This window comes from Pimephales promelas, chromosome 17 (genome assembly GCF_988280905.1).
Source record: "Pimephales promelas chromosome 17, fPimPro1.hap1.1, whole genome shotgun sequence".
NCBI lineage: Eukaryota > Metazoa > Chordata > Actinopteri > Cypriniformes > Leuciscidae > Pimephales > Pimephales promelas.
The window spans coordinates 32,508,392-32,524,998 of NC_142785.1; the positions used below are offsets into that span (position 1 = coordinate 32,508,392).

General features: G+C 39.2%; 1 protein-coding gene across 3 annotated transcripts; it reads right to left on the bottom strand.

Annotated features, from left to right (window-relative positions):
- Positions 1-202: 202 nt before the first annotated feature.
- Positions 203-15,558, bottom strand: LOC120474791 (uncharacterized). 3 transcript variants are annotated; one of them, XM_089122405.1, is made up of 19 exons: positions 15,282-15,558; positions 15,014-15,074; positions 14,930-14,956; positions 14,256-14,324; positions 10,612-11,022; positions 9,824-10,213; positions 9,670-9,741; positions 9,023-9,415; positions 8,513-8,896; positions 8,331-8,411; positions 7,110-7,490; positions 6,919-7,032; positions 3,540-3,659; positions 3,244-3,428; positions 2,585-2,745; positions 2,138-2,383; positions 1,782-1,944; positions 1,162-1,264; positions 203-1,066 (listed from the first exon to the last, which is right to left on the bottom strand). In XM_089122405.1, the coding sequence occupies exons 2-19, from the start codon at positions 15,057-15,059 to the stop codon at positions 963-965; spliced, it is 3,450 nt and encodes a 1,149-aa protein (XP_088978531.1). In that variant the 5' UTR covers positions 15,060-15,074; positions 15,282-15,558; the 3' UTR covers positions 203-962. The 3 variants fall into 3 exon arrangements, with proteins under 3 accessions (XP_088978531.1, XP_088978532.1, XP_088978533.1); XM_089122406.1 differs by lacking the exon at positions 14,930-14,956; XM_089122407.1 differs by lacking the exons at positions 6,919-7,032; positions 7,110-7,490 and having other exon boundaries at positions 15,282-15,554.
- Positions 15,559-16,607: the final 1,049 nt, after the last annotated feature.

A 16,607-nucleotide genomic window follows, 5' to 3' on the forward strand; every position in this document is an offset into this window, starting at 1 on the left:
TTTGTAATAGAAACACTTCCACACAACATTCAGCAATATGATATAAATAATAATATTATTTACTTTCAAAAAATATAAGAACAGTTTTATGTGAATGTTGCATAAATGCAGCAGTGTGTCTCAGTGGTCAACAGTTATTAATGTTAATATTAATGTTGCTCTCACATGAAAGGATCAATGGAGGACAGTGTCAGAGCAATGCTAAATCTGAACTTGCTCTCTGTCCTACAAGCTCTTTAATTTCACTTTCTCTTCACGTGCTATCACTGAGAACTAGAACAATACAAGAATTTTTAGAAGAATTAAAAACATGTGTAATCTGAACACAGACTGAACTTTACCTCATCTTGCTTTATGAAAAGAACAATTCAACCAATGCTGCAACATTCTTCAAACAACTGAAAGTAAAATAGCAAAACTCTTCTCATGCATATCATCATAGCATCACGATGGAAAATAAGTCAAACAGTTGCAAAGATAACAATACAAAGATAATGTTATGATTATTAATCTTTCTCGTACTTTTACTGAATGAAAATGATTAAAAAAGCAAAAATAGACTTTGCGGCAAACCATAACATGTATTTATTTTTTCCTCATTTAGATAATTCAGAACTTTTTCTCGCCTTAAACAAAATGACCGAATAAAAAAATTACAGCACAATTTTTAGGAAAAGAAAGTCACATTAGTTAGTTTCTTACAATAACAATATCACAAATCTCCACAGAAAATGAATGGCCAAATTATGTTTTCTTTGTTCTTTGTTGTAGCAGCACATTCCCACAAGTAATACAGAATTAATGCACTATATAGAAATAAACGTAAATGATTAAATAATAATTCCCTTATTAGTCCACATGAAGTGCATGGTTTAGAAACCCACAACCAGTGTAGCATCAGTTCCACATTAATTAAAACTACTCGTCTAGACAATCTGCATGTAAATTGTTGTGGTACTAAACTAAAAGTGTGTGAGGACACTCATCAGAGGAACAAGTATCAGCATCAGAGAACCACACACACAAGAAGCCTCAGATACCTTCACTTGTTCTGGGACCCACTTATCTGTGGACAGGAGATATAATGAAATGTAGTGAAATATAATGTATTTACATATAAACCTTTATTTACTGAATGACTGAAATAAATGAGATGTTCACCTGTGTTCCCTTCAGACAACACCAGAGGACCCATGGATATGGAAGCACTGTCATGGAAGTCCAGAGACCTGCGCTCTCTCCGCTGGTGTCCAGAGCCACAGTCCTAATAGAGAAAAGAGCAAAATCCAGCTGTGTGAATCTCTGTTAAATATCACTGAACAAACACGATAAAAGGGTGCACAGAGTTCTGAGTGCACAGAGAACCTTGGGAGAGCCTGGGTTCTCCCAAGGTTTTTTCTCCATCCAATCTGATGGAGTTTGGTTCCTTGCCACTGTCGCCTTGCTTTTGGCTTGCTTTGAGCTTGCTCAGTTGGGGTTATTTAGTGTTTAGCAATGTTGTTGATCTGTGTTGTGCTACTTTCATGTTATCACTGTGAAGCTGCTTTGATACAATCTGTATTGTGAAAAGCGCTATATAAATAAATGTGACTTGACTTGACTTGACAGAGTCTCCAGAAGAGGGCAGAAAAATCAAGCATTTCAGCCTTGAACATTAAACCTCAGCATCATGGACATTTAGAGAGATATTTCTCTGATCGACAGGAATTGATCAATAGCAAATTCCTAAACCTTTCATTACATTAATTATGAGGGACAGATGTAAATTACTCAATACTCACCGTTGAGCAGCGATTGCTTGACAGAAGGCAAAGGTGAACAGCACAGTGCAGATAAAGCTTAGTGGAGTTTGCAGTGAAGATGAACATCCTGAAGGAGAAACGGCTGGATGTCGAGACGCCGTTCTGCAGCAGATCCACTGTGTCGTCATCTGGATTCGGACACCTGAGAATATCAATAATCACAGATTCTTTCAATTTTGTATTAACTGTTTCAGATGATCTCATGCTTTAGTTCTGAAATACTGAAAGACAAAGCATGTAAGGCAATCCTTAAAAGTATATGATTATTATTTATTCAAACACTACATTGAGTTAAGGCTATAGGCTTAAAAGAATAGAAAGAAGTCCTGCTTTACTCTGAAAGGATGAGATCCCAGCGGAGGCTGTAATCGGGATCATTCACAGGTGTAGCCCAACACGTGTCCATCACCAGGGCGAACTGGCGGCTGTCGACCCCCTCAACACGAACTTCCACATTCATCTCCTGGTCGAGCTCTGCATCCACTCGACCAGTGAAGGGCCGGGTAAACTCATCATCCTCATATGGGATCATCCAGACCTGATATCTGCCTTCACCAGCGGGAAGAGTCTTGTTCACCATGCTGTCGAAATAATGGATAGATCTGTGTTAAAACTCCTTTTGGTTCTTTTGGTTTTGGTTCTTGGTTTAGAGATTATTGGCATATATTTACTGTACTTATATACACACACATATACACACACGCATTTAATATTCTGTTTTGGTGAACTACTCCTTTAATAACAGTAGTGTTGCTGAACCAGAATCTGTATTTGACTCTCACCTCCCCAGTGGATTGATTTCCACATTCATGGAAAGTGTTTGTGATTGAGGATAAGCACAGCTGAAATTAAGATGCAGGATTTTCTCTCTGCTGATGATTAGACCTTCTGATCTCGGTGTCCCCACAATAAAGTTGTTATAGATGAAGTGGGTGCCGTTAGCCTGTGGATAACAAATATAACATAAATATAGCAAATATTGGCTTAAATAATAATAAATAGATTCTACTTTACTGCCCTTAGAAAAATGAACCATGGTTTTGCAACACTAACCATAGTTTAGCCATGGAGTTTTTAGTGAAACTGTGGTTATACAATTGGAAATTGTGGGAGATTCATTGTCCCGGTCCCTAAAGCCCACACTACACCTTCCCCTAACCCTGCCATAGTGAAACTGCTGATCAGTAAAGGTTCTCGAAGGTCCAGGAAGGGAGACATGGTTTTGAGTGTGGTCATAAGAGACGTTTGAGAAGTCTATAGGGAGGTTTGTTTGGGCCCTTTATTTTGTCGTTACAGATTCAGTGTCCTTACAGACCGCTCTAGACACTTCTCAAAGTCTCAGAGAGATTCCCCAAGGGGTCAGATCAAACTCTGTTGGTCCTATCAGACACTACAAATATTTAGATGGTGTATTGAATAGATTATACACAGTTAAACCCACCACAAGATTTGTTCCACACTTGTGTTCATCATTATCAAAGAGGAATTCCACTCGGCCGTTCCGGACCGTTCCTTTGCAGTCGGGATCATTGAGGTGTAAGACATCAGCTGGAAAACCAGCCTCAAAGAGCTGACAGCGAGACACAGATATGGAGCCAGAGCTGCTTTCACAGGTTTCTGAGAAATCTGAGAATAAACAGCCAAAAGATTTTCTGAGGTGATTAAAAGACAAAATATTGTCATTGAGGAAATGTCAAAACTAATGCCGAAAAAAAAAAATTGTTAAATGATACCAACCAAAAGAGTCAGGTTGTGGTCTGTGATGGTCTTCGTTACAAAAACAGCCATAAACACCGTTTTTCTTCCCACACCATTCATCCTCAGAGCAGCTGAGTTCAGAACAGCGATCTCTCACATCTAAGAGGAAAAGATCAATCAAATACGGCACAAAGACACTGAGTCATTTTAACAGGGACAGAGGTTCACATTCGGGTCCCCTGAATTGATCGGTCTGCACTCCTCAAGGTAAGAAAATAAATATTTTTCGAGTGAATTAAATGGGTCATCTAATTTTTTATTTTTCCCCCTTGAGATCCATAGATAGTTCACTTTTCATCCACCTGACCATATGAAATAAATTGGGGTGGTGATATGTTTGGGATTTCCAAATAAAAGCCCTCCAAGTTCCCTATCGAGGGAACTCAACACTGCGTCGATAAAACCGACTCTTTGGGGACGCTCCCTAAGCGTGCGCCTCTGAAGTATGAATGAAACTAATCCAATCCTGATTGGTGTTGCGTCATGACGTAACATGTGACGGCATACCCGGAAGTATAAAAGTGACGCTGTCACAACACACACTAGCTTTCGCTCTTCAGCAAGCGCTATATGTGAAACTGTCTGTCTTATTTGGTGTTGTTTGTCTCCCAGTGAACAGTTCAAGAGGTGTATGCATCCCTGCCCTCGTTTTCTCACGGGTGGGGACACACACACTTTATGTGTGAATTGTTTGGGAGTGCAGCATGCACGGGCAGCTCTCGAGGGGGCTCCCTGTGCAGATTGTGATTCTATGCTTATTAGGGTGCTGCGCTCCCGTCTGGCGTGCTTTGATGAGCACGGTCAGGCTCGCGTTCCCCAGGGTTCCAGTACCGCATTCGCCGAGAATGCTGAGGCATTTTCTCGTTCTCCATCTGTGGATCCTGCAGCCTCTGAGAGTGGTGCGGGAGCCCGCGTTGCGGTTTCTCCTGCCCACGATCATGTTCCAATGCTTGAATTGTCTGCTTCTGAGGAAGTGAACGTGGTCAGCATTGATATGGATGACCGTGAGTTCGGCACGCCAGCACAAGGCCAGAGTTATGAGGAGCTGGTGGAGGTTGTGACTCGCGCTGTGGCCAGACTTAACATCAGCTGGCCACAGAATGAGCAGGAAACGCAAGTTAGAAGCAAACTTGATGAGCGTTTCCTGCAGCGCAGGTCACAGCCTCAACGCCGGGGTTTGCCGTTTTTCCCAGATCTCCACAAAGAGATCGCGAGATCGTGGGAAAAGCCTGTTATGTGTGAGTGTTATAATCTGGATGTCACTGCATTATCCCTAGTAGATCACCTGCAATCAACTGGCTAATTGGTGTCAGCTGACGGGAGCTACTTAAATCTAGGACGCATGCTCTTGCTTGGAGATCCTCTTGCTGCAGCAGTGTTTCTACAGTCCCTTTTTCTTTCTTTTTATATTAAAATAAACTTTATTTTTGATTGGCAGATTTCTGTCTTTGTGTCCTTTATGTTGCATCCCTAGAGCCAGGGTTGTAACAAGCCGCACTCGTCCCGTGTTTCGAGTCCCAGTGTCATCGATTACAGCAATGTTCTAGGGGCTCGAGACATGGGATATGGGAGGATGCCTAGGGCGGAAGAGGCTTTAGTGAGTTATCTTTCACCTGATTCGCCGTCTTCCCTAAATAACCCGGTGTTGCCCAGTAAGCCCTGCAGGGAAACATCTGCATTAGTTGGCAGGGCTTACATGGCGGCAGGTCGGGCTGGTTCATGTCTGCACTCTATGGCGATTTTGCAGTCATACCAGGCCGACCTCCTAAAGGATTTAGATGAGGGGGAGGGGCCGACTCCTGAGGATGTGGCGGAATTGAGGAAAGCCACAGACCAGTCTCTCCGGGCCACGAGAGCAATGGCCCGCGCCATTGGCCGCTCTATGGCAACGGAGATGCATCTGTGGCTGAATCTTTCCGGCATAAAAGATAAGGATAGGTCTTTTCTGCTGGATGCGCCGCTTTCGCCTTCTGGCCTGTTTGGCGACGCCGTTACATCGGTCAGACAGGTTTCAGGAGGCGAAGAAACAATCTGCGGCCTTCCAGCAGTACCTCCCCCGAAAAGCAAAGGCTAAATCCAATAGGATGGGGCAAATCGATCAGCCCCAGCCGTCATCCAGCTCCTCGCACCGGGCAGAACAAAAAGAGAGCGTTTCCTCCAGAGCCCCTCCTCCGGGAACTTGGCAACAGAGGAAACGCTCTCAAAAAGCGAAGTCCTCCAGCCAGAAGGGCGACCTGAGGGACGTCATTCAGGCTAGGAGGGCTTCAGGAAAGAGGTCCTAGCTGGAGTAGGACCTCGGAGGGCTGTCCCCTCCGCTGTGGGGCAACCGAGATTGTTCTCGCAGCGGAGCCTTCTAGGAAAGGATGTATGATGTCCGCCGTTTCGGGCCGCATCCCTTTCCAGCGAAAATATTATAATGAAGCATCGGTTATGGTCACAAAGACCAGATTGACTACAGCCTGCCGGTATTCCGCTTCAGGAAGTCGAGAAAGATGCTCAGGAAACACCAGAGGCCAGTCTCGAGAGGCTGGTACCCTTAGTAGATTTTGCAGAAGCATGGTGCCATCTTCCCAACATATCTGCATGGGTCCTGCAGACAATAAAATTTGGGTACAGACTGCAGTTCGCGCGCCGCCCCCCCAAGTTCTCTGGGGTGGTGCAGACTACAGTGGTCCCAGAGCAGGCTCAGGTGATGGAACAAGAAGTACAGACTCTGCTGTTGACGGGAGCCATAGAACGTGTTCTTCCGTTAGACAGGGAGTCCGGGTTTTACAGCCGGTACTTTATAGTTCCAAAGAAGGATGGGGGGTTAAAGGGTTAGTTCACCCAAAAATGAAAATTAAGTCATTAATTACTCACCCCCATGCTGTACCAACCCCGTAAGACCTTCGTTCATCTTCGGAGCACAAATGAAGATATTTTTGATTAAATTTGAGAGCTGTATAACTACCACATAGACTTCCGGGACTGGCTCTTGACGGCCCAGAAAGTCAATGAAGAAAATGTTTAAATATTCCATGTGACTACAGTGGCTCAACTATAAGTTTATCAAGCGACGAGACTACTTTTTGTGCGAAAAAACAAACAAAAATAACGACTTTATTCGACTTTTCCTTTTCTTCCTTGTTGGCCTGAAACGAGACTTCCATACTATTTCCACGACGCATGAGCGAGAACTGAACTGAAGTAGTGTAAGGAGATCGCAATTCTCGCGCATGCGTCGTGAAAATCTAAGGAATCAAAGCTCATACGTTGACACGAGAGGGAGTCGGGGCCATGAGTAATTTGCGGGGCCCTACGCAACTTGCGTAGTGTGCGTATAGGGCTGATCGGCCCTGAACACAACACGCTATATTACCAGTCGTAGTGTCCATGGTTGTAGTTTTAGTTGTTGTAGTTTCGGTTGTTGTAGTTTCATCTGTCGTTGTCACTGGCATGACAGTAGTAGTGGTAGTGTTTATGTTGCTTGAATCTGAAATAAATTATAAATATTAGATTTAAAAAAAATTATCTCTTACATGCAAAAAGAGCACATGTAAACATATCTACCTGCACAGTATGCCAAACTGCAGGCAGTTGGGCTAACAAACTCATAGACATAATAATCTCCTGGACAGGCTTTGACTTTAATGGGATTGGACTGGAAAAAGCAGCAGTTATTGCTCCAGTGACCGCAGACATCTCGAGTGACCACTCCATCCTCAACTGTTGGATGTCCTCCGTTCAGCCACAGAGGAGCATGAGTGCCACAACTATACTCATCAACACATGTGTCCGGCATCTGAACGCTCTGACCCTGAATGAAGAGACGGTACCAGCCGTTCCAGCTGACCGCAGTGTCACACATTATCTGAGAGGAATGTTGATTGTTGGTGGCTCTCCATGAATCATCCAGGATAGTGTAGTTGTAGCAGGGGTCAACAGGGGGAGCTGTTGTCAAGGAAATATTAAAAATATATATTTTGAGGAATGAATAAATAAATGTTTTTTGATGTGTTTATTTTTTTGTAATGGTTAAGTCATTAAACAGTTTACACTGTCTACTTAAGCTCACTGTTTTATTTGTATTTTAAGTTGACACTGAAGACAATTTGTCGAAAGCTTTCTGAACATCTCTCATCTAGCTGACAAAACGAGATAAAAACAGCCAAATTTGAGTCCCTTTGAGTCTACACACTGTTGATTGAAAATGATAATTTTGTTTGTTCTTTCAAAATTAAAACGTCTTAATTTTAGAACTGACCGTGTCCACATTAAAAAAGATTTTTTTTTAAGTAAGTGACATTATACAATTATATTTATACATTTATTATTTTATACATTCATATAGTTTTATAGTATATTGTTGTTCTTTGTATCAATATCATTTACTATGTTTTTTTTTGTGTGGTTATTTTAGACGAATATAATCCAGATATAATAATATATAAATATCTGTCTGTACATGCAGTAATTTCCCTCTTTCTAGTGGTAGGTGTATGCAGACAGGGGTTATGAACTGAGTTTGAGAAACACTGGTGGTTTGGATTTCACTGTTAACAAAGTTTTAGTTCTTCACTTTGTCTAAAAATACCTTCTGTTTACATCCAAATTTAGAGAGTTTGAATTGCATAATCATTTGTGAGCTGAATTGCTTTTTACTAATGTGATTTTTGTAAATATTTTCTGCAGAAATTAATTTAGCTATGAACTTACTTAATGTGATTAACAGGAACATTTCAAAAGATCCAAAAATATGAGAGTTTATAAAGGAAGTAAGACAATATTTACCAGTGGTTGTGATTGGTGGAGTAATGGATCCTATGGATGGGATCGTCTCTGTTGTAGATGAGATGGACTGGTTTGAGGCATCTGGTATTAGGAACATTTTATATTAACAACAATCATTTAATTTTAATTCAAACAAAATCCATGTAAGTAAATGGCTGAAGATCATATGAGTAAGTGCTCACCAACACAGTAAGCTCCACAAACCGTTGGCTTGACAAACTCATAAACGTAGTAATTTCCTGGACAGGCTTTGACTCTTATAGGATGGGATTTGTAAGAACAGCAGACACCCCAGGAGAGACAGACCTGACGGGTGACCACTCCATCCTCCAGCTGTGGGTGAGCGCCGTTGAGCGTCAGTGGATTATCAGTGCCACACGTGTACCGATTTACACATGATTCTGGCATCTGAGTATTTTCACCATTGTTGAACATCCTGTACCAGCCATTCCACACCACATTATAATCACACATGCCGTAGCTGTAATAGTTGTCTGTGGATCTCCAAGGCTCATCCAGACTGGTATAGTTGTAGCAGGGGTCGACACTTGGGGTGGAGAAAGACACTATTAAGGAACAAACAGAAAGAGAGCATTATATATTGCAGATTAAATATATTCAGATTAATAATATGAATATAAATCAATACAATTCATGACAAGCATGTCAGATGTAAAGATGAATGAATATACCTGCACAATATACAGGAGCTGGGATTGAAAGAGTTGGTCTGGTAAATTTGTAGACATAATAATTTCCAGGACAAGCTTTGACTTGGATTGGGTCGGATCTGTAGCGACTGCACTGTTCATAACGGGAGCCGTAAACTTCACGAGTAACAACTCCATCTTCTAGCCGAGGATGAGAGTCACCAAGATACAGAGAACTATAACCTCCACATGACATGTAATAAAAACACCACTCAGGCATCTGAGCACTTGATCCATCAATGAAGAGTCGATACCAGCCGTCCCATTCTACACGAGTGTCATCATGATCAATTATGTATCCATAAGTAGACCAGTAATTGAATGTGCTTCTCCAGTAGTTGTCGAGTGTGTTGTAGTTATTACACGGGTCATAATCTGTTAGAGCGAGAGATGATGAGACCAAAACAAACAAGTTTTATCTCAATGAGGAACTTCACAAGCGCAAATCTGAACCAGTCAAACACTGTAATAATGAGATTCATAAACCATTCATACACAATGCAACTGTGTAATAGTGAAAGTGTTTATGCACCAAAAAATCAATTTAAACTATAATGCAAATCTTTAATTGAAAAGAAAAATATATGGTCTTTAATAACACTCAAATATTAATATTATTTACAACTTACTCAAGTTGATGGTGGATCCAGTGAATATATCTGGACTCACAGTGGAAACCGCCTGTGAAATAGTGCTGACATCTAAAAAGAAGGAAATTCATGTCATGACAGAAATCATTTTAAAAGGTTTAAAATACTGAAATAAATGAGAAAATCACAGTACCTGTGCAGTATCCTGAACACCACCAAGCTTGATTCACAAGTTCATAGACATAGTAATTGCCTGGACACGCTTTCACTCTGATGGGGTTTGTCATGTGTTCACAGCAACCTCCCCAATAAGACCCTCCACAGATCCCCCTGATCACCACTCCATCCTCTATCTGAGGGTGAGGATCACTGAGCCACAGATTGACGTATGTGTTACAGGTGAATGAACTGATGCAGGTCTCTGACATCCGGATGTCCATTCCATAGTAGAAAAGCCGGTACCAGCCATTCCAGGAGAAACGTTCATCACAAACGGTATCTCCACTTTCATTGTTGGCTCTCCAGGGACGATCCAGAGACTCATAGTTGAAGCAGGGATCACTGCTGATGCTTTGGAAAGCAACTGTCATGGAGTTTGCAAAAGTACTGTTAAAATGTATTACATCCTAAAGAGCATACAAGTTTTATATAAGACCAGTTATGATGGTTTATTACATAATTTTGAGCAATTCGAATCTGACAGAACCCAGTAGAACGGGACAGAGCAACACCTGAGGAGGAGCTACATATGACAAGAGGACTGTGGAGTAATATCACAATGTTATGCTAGGTCTAGGTGCTGATCTGTAACATAACCCACTATACAGAATGGATAATGAACTGCACACCACTGATTCTAACTAGTTAAAACATACTTATTTCAGAAAATAAAAGATGTGTGTTAAATTATCTAATAGTTAAAGCATTTACACTTTATCATGACATAAAAAAAAATTAAAAAGATAAGATTGAATATTGTACCTGCACAGTACATCGGCTTGCGGGATGATATGATGGGTTTGACAAACTCATAGACGTAATAATCTCCTGGACAGGCTTTGACTCGGATGGAGGAGGAACTGTAGGCGCCACACTCACGGGAATACCCCCAAAACCCTGCATTAGTTCCCAAGACTTCACGCGTCACCACTCCATCCTCAAGTGTTGGATGAGAACCGTTGAGATACAGTCCAGTTTCTCCTCCACATCCCACAAAACTCACACACCACTCAGACATCTGGGCACTTTCTCCATTCAGATACAGCCGATACCAGCCGCTCCATTCAACAAGAGTGTCATCAAATCCATAGTAATAATGATGTGGGCTTTGCCGTATGTTTCTCCAATATTCATCAAGTGTGTTATAATCATAGCATGGATCAGTTGTTGGTTCTGAGAGAAAAAGAAAAAATAGACTCATTCACTGACGAGACAAACAGATATTGGGATGGTGAAATGAGGATGAATTAAAGGGGGTCATATTATGGTTCTAAAAATAACATTATTTTGTGTATTTGGTTTAATGTAATGTATTTACATAGTTTTAGGTGTAAAAAAAGTAATTATCTTACACATACTGTATATTATATGCCCCACCGACCTTTCTAAAATGCATTGATTTTTACAACGCTCATCGTTCTGAAAAGCGCGGTGTGCTCTGATTGGCCAGCGATCCAGTGCATTGTGATTGGCCCAAAAAACTTAAGCGAGTGACGGAAATGTCACGCCCCTCACCATATCTGGAACATCAGCTCCCACACCAATGATGAAAATGCAGATGACCAAACTGATCGATCAACTATACAAGCGACTGGACCAGATCGTATCAGATTGGCAAATATTTATTTCATTGGAGACATATTTACTGATTATAATGATGACTAATCTGTCTTTGTATGAGTCACGACAGCTTTAGCCCTTCGGTTGCCCTAGGCGAAATTGAGTTTTGAAAATGATAAGTATTTATTAAACTAAACAAAAATGCTCTTATAGTCAAAAACTTCAACAAGCAAATTATGACTTAAAGGATCAACTGTAATAAATTGTTCATTCAAATGCAAAGAACGTTCAAGGGTATTTCTGCCGACCTGAGAGCTCAGCATTTAAAAAACACATTTTAGCGCTAGATCTCTTATTTAATGCAAAAATTGCACACTATGCCAGACTATGCACACTATGTGAGGTTGTGAGTGCAGAAACCAGTCTATGGTAGAGGCGCTCTGTCTGCGTGAGTGGTATTTACAATTACGACAGTGACGTTAAATACAAGTACTCCACGGAGACTCTAGGGGGTCACTGTTTTGGGGGGGGGGGGACGTAATTCCTGCATAGTGTGCCTTTAATTCAACATGAATCAATGATAATCAAAAGTCTGAACTAATCATGAACAAATGAAGAGCTATCCTTAACACCGATTCATTGGAGTAATTATGGATTCACCCATGAATAATGGCATGAAAAACTGCATGATTGATAATTATTTACAGTTCCCAAAAGAACGACCAAACTGGGAACACACCCAGGGAACGTTTGTGTTAGTACATGTGAAGCCTATTTTATAGTAAAATAATGATAAAGATAAAACTTTATTTGAGGGGTCCCAATCATTATTAATTCACTGTTGACTTACTAAATCCAGCTCATGATTTGTCATGAACTTCAACTTACTGTAGTACACATGTCCTAACACAACGAGTATTATACTATGAAGATAGTAAAGCCTGGATAGTAAAGCCTGGATGCCAGCCCGAACTCCGCCCACAACATTTTTTGGACGGGAATTTCGGTCTGGACTCGATCCATTGAGGAGTAATTATTATTGGTTCAGAAATCATTGAGCCAATCAAATTGCCAGGGCGGGCTTTATACGATGATTGACAGGTGGTCTTCAGTAACGTAATCCTCACGTCATCAAAGTGCGCTTGTCAAAGATGACTGCAGCTGGGGAATTGAGATGCATAGATTCCGCTGTCGCGTCATTTGTAAAAAAAAAAAAAAAATTAACAGCGCATTCATTTTAATAGACAAACAGAGAACTGCAATCAAGGCATTTGTCGATCGGAAAAATATTTTTGCCGTCCTTCCTACATGATTCGGGAAAAGTGTAACTTATCAGCTGGCTCTGACGGTCGTTAAGAAGATGGGACGTAATGAAAAGCCTGTGGTCGTTGTGGTTTCTCCTTTGGTGGCACTCATGGAGAAGTAAAAGAAGTAACACTCGTTATTTAACTTCTAAAATAAATAAAGTAGGCTACGTTTTGTATTTGAAAACTGCACTATGCAAAGGAGTTGACTTATGCGTTGCTCTGATTGGTTGGTAGGTCTACCGACTATCCAATTGATTGCAGAGGTTTTTTTTTTGTCCTGGTTCGGTTATGACACGCCTCATAATCAAAGCCCAACGGAGGAGTTTCAGACTCATATTCTTTCTTGAATATGAGTATGACGAAGTCAGGCTAACTTACTATACACATGAGTATTATAGACCATTTCAAAAGATGTAAACAAGACTGGTCCAGAAGCACTTCCTGTTTCAGTTTGTAACTGTTTTCTTTATTTCACATGTAAAGAAAACATCTTAAAGATGTTTGTTTAACTTTTTGATTCAGTTTTAAATGTTCTGTTGGTTGTATTTTATCCCAGCTTTTATGTAGTGTTAAAAAACTGAAACAGGAAGTGCTTCTGGACCAGTGTTGTTTACATCTTGTGAAATGGTCTATAGCATGAAGATAATATGATGCCATAAAGAAGATTCGTGAAACTGCAGAAAAGATTGCAGGCATAAATTACATTTTCATGCACAATATATTTGTAAAGGTGTAAATCGCCTTTCAAAAACAGCAGAGGCAGGAACTGCAAAACAAATTAATCGCGTAAATTCAAACTATGTGGAAAAAATAAACTGTTGCAAATGTCTAATTGACTTGTGTGCCTGTGGCAAGAAAGTTCCTGAAATAACCTGATTTTACAGTTGTTTTTCTTTTACCTGCGCTTCCAGTTTTGGCACGAGTATCTCACTCACGAGCGAAGAGGAGGGCGGGTCCACCTTCATCATGTAGCCAATCAAATGAGCTTCTGGCTGATACTCGATTTACTCTTATCTGATTGGTCAATAAACACGCCATTCACCAGAACACATCTTTTTCTTCATTTAGCTCAGAAACGCTCTTGTAGCCGAAATGGTACTTTTAATGCACATATACATAATTATTCAAATTAAAACCATCAAATGTGAAGTGCCATGCAGGGAATTAGGGAATGTGAGTTTACAGGTTTTCATTTTAAATTATTAGAACATTTTTTTTTTGTTTTTATTGGCAAAAATTGTACATTTAAGAGTATTTACTGAAATTTGAGGTTAGATACAATACAGTTTTATATAACACATACGTATGATAGCCTATAATACAACGTTACTGTTAACCAATGGTTATGAACATGAACAGTAAAGTTTTTACTGTTACAATTGTATTTTTTAACACTATGTGAAAATCCACATTCACATAGTATTGAATATTATATATATGAATATATATAATTTCCTATATTCAATAGGTTTTATATGGCATATTAAGCATCCTAAATAAATATATAATCTTGTAGAATAATAAATCACATTTTATTACCAGTCATTATGTCCGTGGTTGTAGTTTCCGTGGTTTGGATTGTGGTCGTCTCTGCTACAGTACTTACAACTGAAAAAAAAAAAAAAAAGAATAGCCTATTATTACATAAAAAAACAACTCTTACATATACAGAGGACACATGTAAACATCTGCACAGGAGAGATAAAACATATAAAACAAAGTCACAATCGTGAGATATAAAGATTGTCAGACATTTATTAATTTAATGCATTTGGATGGAAATGACATGAGTGTGATGCGAGGGATTTGTTTCGCTATAATGACGTCAAATATGGACAAATATGTTGGGTTAAAAAATGCAATTAAAAAATGTACAGTTGAAAGTGAAAGTTGGGTTAAAATTTGAAATTACATTTTTAACCCAACATTTGGGTTTGTCCATATTTGACCCAAATATACAGTATATATATATATATATATATATATATATATATATATATATATATATAATTTAGTAATTTTCTTTTCTTTTGGAGTCTCCTGTGAAAATCAGTGTGTGTGTGTGTGTAAGAAAGTGCTAAAATATGAGAAGGTTTTAAATCAATAGAAAAACTGTTTTATCATATGAATTATTTCTACTACATTTATTTCAACATTTTTATGAAAAACAAAGTATGAATTGAAGATTGGATGAAGCGAAAGAATTATTGAACCTGTTGTTTGTCCATTGGTTATTTCACCTGTTAAATACACAATATCATTAATGTGGAAAAAAAAAAATCACTCAAAACACTCACCATTAATCATCAGCAGCGACACACACAGTGAGATCAGAAACCTCATTGTGACGAACAGCACCTGCACACACACACACACACACGCACATATGAAATATGTTTCTTATATTTTGATGTATTTATTCTTTCTTGGTTGTGCACATTTGTAAAACATAACATTCAAAGATAAGCAAATTTGACAAAATATAGAAAACAGCCAAACTTTACAAAATCATTTGGATCCATCCAAAGTTGGTGACCAAATGGGATAAAACAGAAGTAACTTTACCTGAGGTCAGATCTCAGATTGATGATGGTCTATGAGATTCTCTCTTCAGTAGTTTAACACAGTGATGCTGAACTGCAGACCTCACGATCTCATCAGTGTCTTATATACCTGTAGGTGGACCTTTACTGGAACTAAAGGTGTAATTTCTCAACAATATCTTAAACCAGTTTTTTCCTGTGACATTGAGATATTTGTTATTTAGACCGACAGTTTCCTGAACATCTGCATTCAGAAATACATTCTTTCACTCTGTGCTTGAATAGATGAGAATATAGATGGAATGACGACGGGACAGATTGATTTTTGTTTTTTTCTAAAAGCAAATGTACAAAAATAACAACTTAAAACAAACAGTGAGTGACCCAAAGGTCAATGGAAAGAGTCGATGTTAATTTAATGATGGTAAACAAGCAAAGCGGCATCAACAGAGAGTCAAGAAATGATGAGAAGAATTATTATTAATATTTCAGTAAAGTTCATTAAATCTATTCTGTTGTCAGTGTGGTCTTTAAACTTATGAACTGTGTATGGACTGACCAAGGTGTTTCATGAGGAAGCAATTTGACAACAATGCAGTGAATATTTTAGGTGCTCGTTAACCAGCAGACAAGAAAATTATGTATTTCAACTTCATAATTAAATACAAAAGCAGGAGAAAAACATCCACTTTTTTAATCAATAAGCTGCCAGCTACGGACTTGCATGTAATTAATTATTAGTTTAAATAATGGTCACATTAAAATCTTTAGAGTTTAAGACATCTGGAAGGATGCAGACAGTGGTCAAGTAAGGCAAGGTTTGTAAGAAATCATAACAGAAATGCAAAAAAAACAATCAAATGTTTTTTTTTTACAACAAACACCTCAAAGCTTAACCTTAAAGTAAACTGTAATGCCTTTTAAAACAGCTGGGAGACGGCAGGCCTGTTTGCAGATCAGCATTAGACAAATGTGTGTCTAATATTTTGGGAATCGACAGTAAATGAAAGAACAATGAGAAACAGCAACAAATCCTAATCATGGAAACTAATTTACAAAGACAGCAAAGAATACATAAAAAAAAAGAGGTAAAACAGACAAATGTTGGTACTTTCCTAAAGTGAGAACATTGTCATTCAGAAATTATCATATACGTATATTTTAAAAGTAATTCATAAGACGTGCACATCCCATGCTTGATAATTTCATTTAAAGTGAAAAAAAAAAGCTCTAGCCTTGGAAAGTTTAAGGAAGTGAACACTATATTCACAGGTTTACCGGAGAACAAAAAACTCGATTCTTTGGGAATGTTCCACATTCCTCTCCTGCACATTGTACAGACAGACAG